A 3,139-nucleotide genomic window follows, 5' to 3' on the forward strand; every position below is an offset into this window, starting at 1 on the left:
TGAAGCATAAGTCATTTCCATGTTTTAATAATTTTGAATTTTGGAATTAATCACTACCTATATTGTCCTTGTGTTGGTCTCCTAATTTGGTACTATGCTCCTGTTTTTAGATACGCGATTTTAATTAGCACTTTTACATCATACATTAAATTAGTATGCTAAATTAAAATTTCGAGAAATCATAGATTCACTTAAACAAATGTATTTGGATGAAGCATGGAGCAGATTTGTTAGCGATATATGTTTAACTTATCTGGAAAAAGGAAATGTCCACTTAAAACTTGTTATTAATTTATAGTGAACTTTCTCATTAGCAATAAAAAAAAGATCAGCAACATAATTAATTCTTTATTTCAATTAAAATAAAAAAATCAAGAATATCATATTACATGATGTGGGAGTTGACCCTATAATTAAATTCAGGTGTTTACATATTCATCAATAAATCCAAAGTTCTGTTTGAATCTAGGTTATCCATCGGTGACCATCGCATCTACAATCGACTGATGCATATAAGATGATTCATCATTACATCTACAATGCACAAAGGTATCCTGTTAATTAATCTTAAATTAATTTATAGTTAGTTTAGATGAGAAACATGTAAGAAACAACTGAATGAAACCCTAAAAAGATTGAATCAGATCTTGCTCACTTGAGTATTTTAAATAGCCATCGTACCTGCAGAGATCAATATCTTGGATCGATAAAACACTTCCTCGCCAATGCATCCGGTCGACGGAGTTCCTCGGCTGCAGGGTCAAGTAGATCGACGTAGCCTGCCGTGTTGTGATCTCGTCGCGTGCAGAGTCGAGTCCGACTGCTGAGACCGATATGGGTACAATTTGTAGACCTTGAAGGAAGCCTGTATAGATTGAATGGTGGCCCAGACACGTGTTGGGCTTTAATTAAAGGTCCATAGTTATAATATTTAATCTACGGTCATGATTTTACGATCTAGTTAATCAATGGTCAGATTAATCTGATTGACGTGAGAGCTCTGGAAAAGTGCCCAATTAGTATAACGTGAGAGCTCTGGAAAATGCCCAATTAGTATAGATATAGAATAGATAGATAGATTGTCTTCAGATACATAGGGACGCAGCAATCGTGGATGTGAAAATTAGAATCACTCTTTTCGTTCTAAAATAAGTGGCCTTACTATAGAGGGGGATCTTCAGGCTGCATAGCAATACACCGTCGGCACGGTCACCATGCCGACGACCCTATGGCCACCACAGCCCTGCAGCGGCACCATTCCGGCCACCGACATGGGCACCCTCCTTAGCATGACATTCCATTTTTCAATCTCATCATCAAATCAAAGAACAACGACGTACGGATAGCTAGCGAATCATCAAGATTTATAGAGAGGAACATCGGAGTTCATCATTTATTCACCACACATATGCTTCCAAACAAAAGGAAAACACTAATTATTTTAGTAACCACACCACATACATGCACAGCTAGCTACAGTAGCCTAGCTAGTAGCCAGATCTCGCCAGCCAGTAGCAGACACCACCTCCGCCGTTGGGGATGTCCACGTTGCAGAACGCCGGGAGGCTCGCCGCCGCGCGCTCCAAGTCCCCTCTCCGGCAGCCGCGGAACACCTCGGACATGGGGTGCCCGACATCGGGGGCGCCGAGCTCCCTGTAGATGCCTCCCAGCATGTGGCTGATCGCCTCGCACCTGCACCAGCTGTCGTCGACGGCGGCGAGCTGCCGGCAGCAGTCTCGCCGGACCTGCTCGGCGGCGGCGGCCGTGCCACGGCCGACGCACTGGCGCTTCACCAACGCCCGGCAACGCGGGAGCGGGTACATCGGGTAGCCCATTCCTGGCTGACAGAGCGGGCCCGGGGTGTAGACCACCTGGTCTTGGTGGTGGTACTCCGCCATGGTCGCCGTCGCCGCGAGCACGGAGACGACGGCGAGAAGCAACACTGAGAACACTACCTTGTTGGAAGCCATATTTTTGTTGCAGAAAATCTTAACTATCAATTTGTTTATGAGAGGGATAGCTATCTATGGGTGGTTTCTATATATAGCTATAAAGACTAAAGTGATCTCAAGAACGGACACAATTTTTTTTGCTGTTCATAATTGTGATTAGCTTGTTTGCATAGAACATTTATTGTGACTCACACCTAATCGATTTGGACATGATATGGATAAAAGTTTGTTAAAGTGGACTGTATGCACCACATTTTTTCAACTTGTTTTGATTCTTCCGTGCAAGAAAATTAATGCGTATACTGTCAACAGACGTCGAGTTACGCAAGGTAACAAAATCTGTTGATCTTTATTTCCATGGCTTGTATAGTGATCCAATTTGCAAGACAAAGAAAAAGAAGAGCTCAGAACAAATATTGTTAGAAAATATGCTCTGGCAGTTAAAAAGTGTTCAGCAATGAAGCTTTAACACACTAGATTGCACAAAATTAAGAAACGTGTGATTTTAGTGTATGGGTTCTTTTCCGTATCAAAGCCAAGCGAATCGAACATAATTATACGAAAGCAAAAAAAAAAAAACTATTACAACAAAAGAAAAGGTAATCGATTAATACAAGTGATCGAGTGAGTTTGTCTTCATGTCCTTTCTCTTGCTTGAAATTGAGCTCAATCCTGTGAAATCAATGGTTTTGATTTATATATTTTGTGATGAACAAAATGAGACATTTAATTTATATTGGATTTGATATTTGGTGATTTAAATCCTGAATATTTTGTGTTTATTTATGATTTATAGTTTGAGTGTTTGCCTACACACTGTACTGTAGTACATCATCCTTTTTACAACGAAGTATTAATTTAGTTATAATTTAATTATATTTAATTATTTGAGCAGGGTAGAAACTAACCAAGCTTGCAGAATTAATGTAAGGCATGTAGGAAAGCTCTTATATATCTAATAAATATCACTTAAAAACTATCTTTCTATAATAGTTGACACAACAAAGCCTCTTAATTATTACTGCACCGAAATAATTTTTTTTATCACTCTTGTTTTCTTTTCTTCACTCCATACATCAAAATTTCCTTTGATAAATGCTAAAAGTTGACTCTCACTGTTGTCATATGTAGCAACAATTATCTTTTCTCCACTGTCTCTCTTCCATTTCACCAATAGTACTCTCCAA

The 3,139-nt window shown here is 39.6% G+C and overlaps 1 protein-coding gene across 1 annotated transcript; it reads right to left on the minus strand.

Moving 5' to 3' along the window:
* Positions 1-1,278: 1,278 nt before the first annotated feature.
* On the minus strand, positions 1,279-2,077 carry LOC4342727 (seed allergenic protein RA5-like). Its single transcript, NM_001403035.1, has one exon. The coding sequence runs from the start codon at positions 1,968-1,970 to the stop codon at positions 1,488-1,490; it is 483 nt and encodes a 160-aa protein (NP_001389964.1). The 5' UTR covers positions 1,971-2,077; the 3' UTR covers positions 1,279-1,487.
* Between the last annotated feature and the right edge of the window lie 1,062 nt (positions 2,078-3,139).

This window comes from Oryza sativa, chromosome 7 (assembly GCF_034140825.1).
Source record: "Oryza sativa Japonica Group chromosome 7, ASM3414082v1".
Lineage (NCBI taxonomy): Eukaryota > Viridiplantae > Streptophyta > Magnoliopsida > Poales > Poaceae > Oryza > Oryza sativa.

What these genes read in the sequence shown, in the direction of transcription:
- LOC4342727 (NM_001403035.1), bottom strand. Translation starts at nt 1,970, where the DNA reads ATGGCTTCCAACAAGGTAGTGTTCTCAGTGTTGCTTCTCGCCGTCGTC.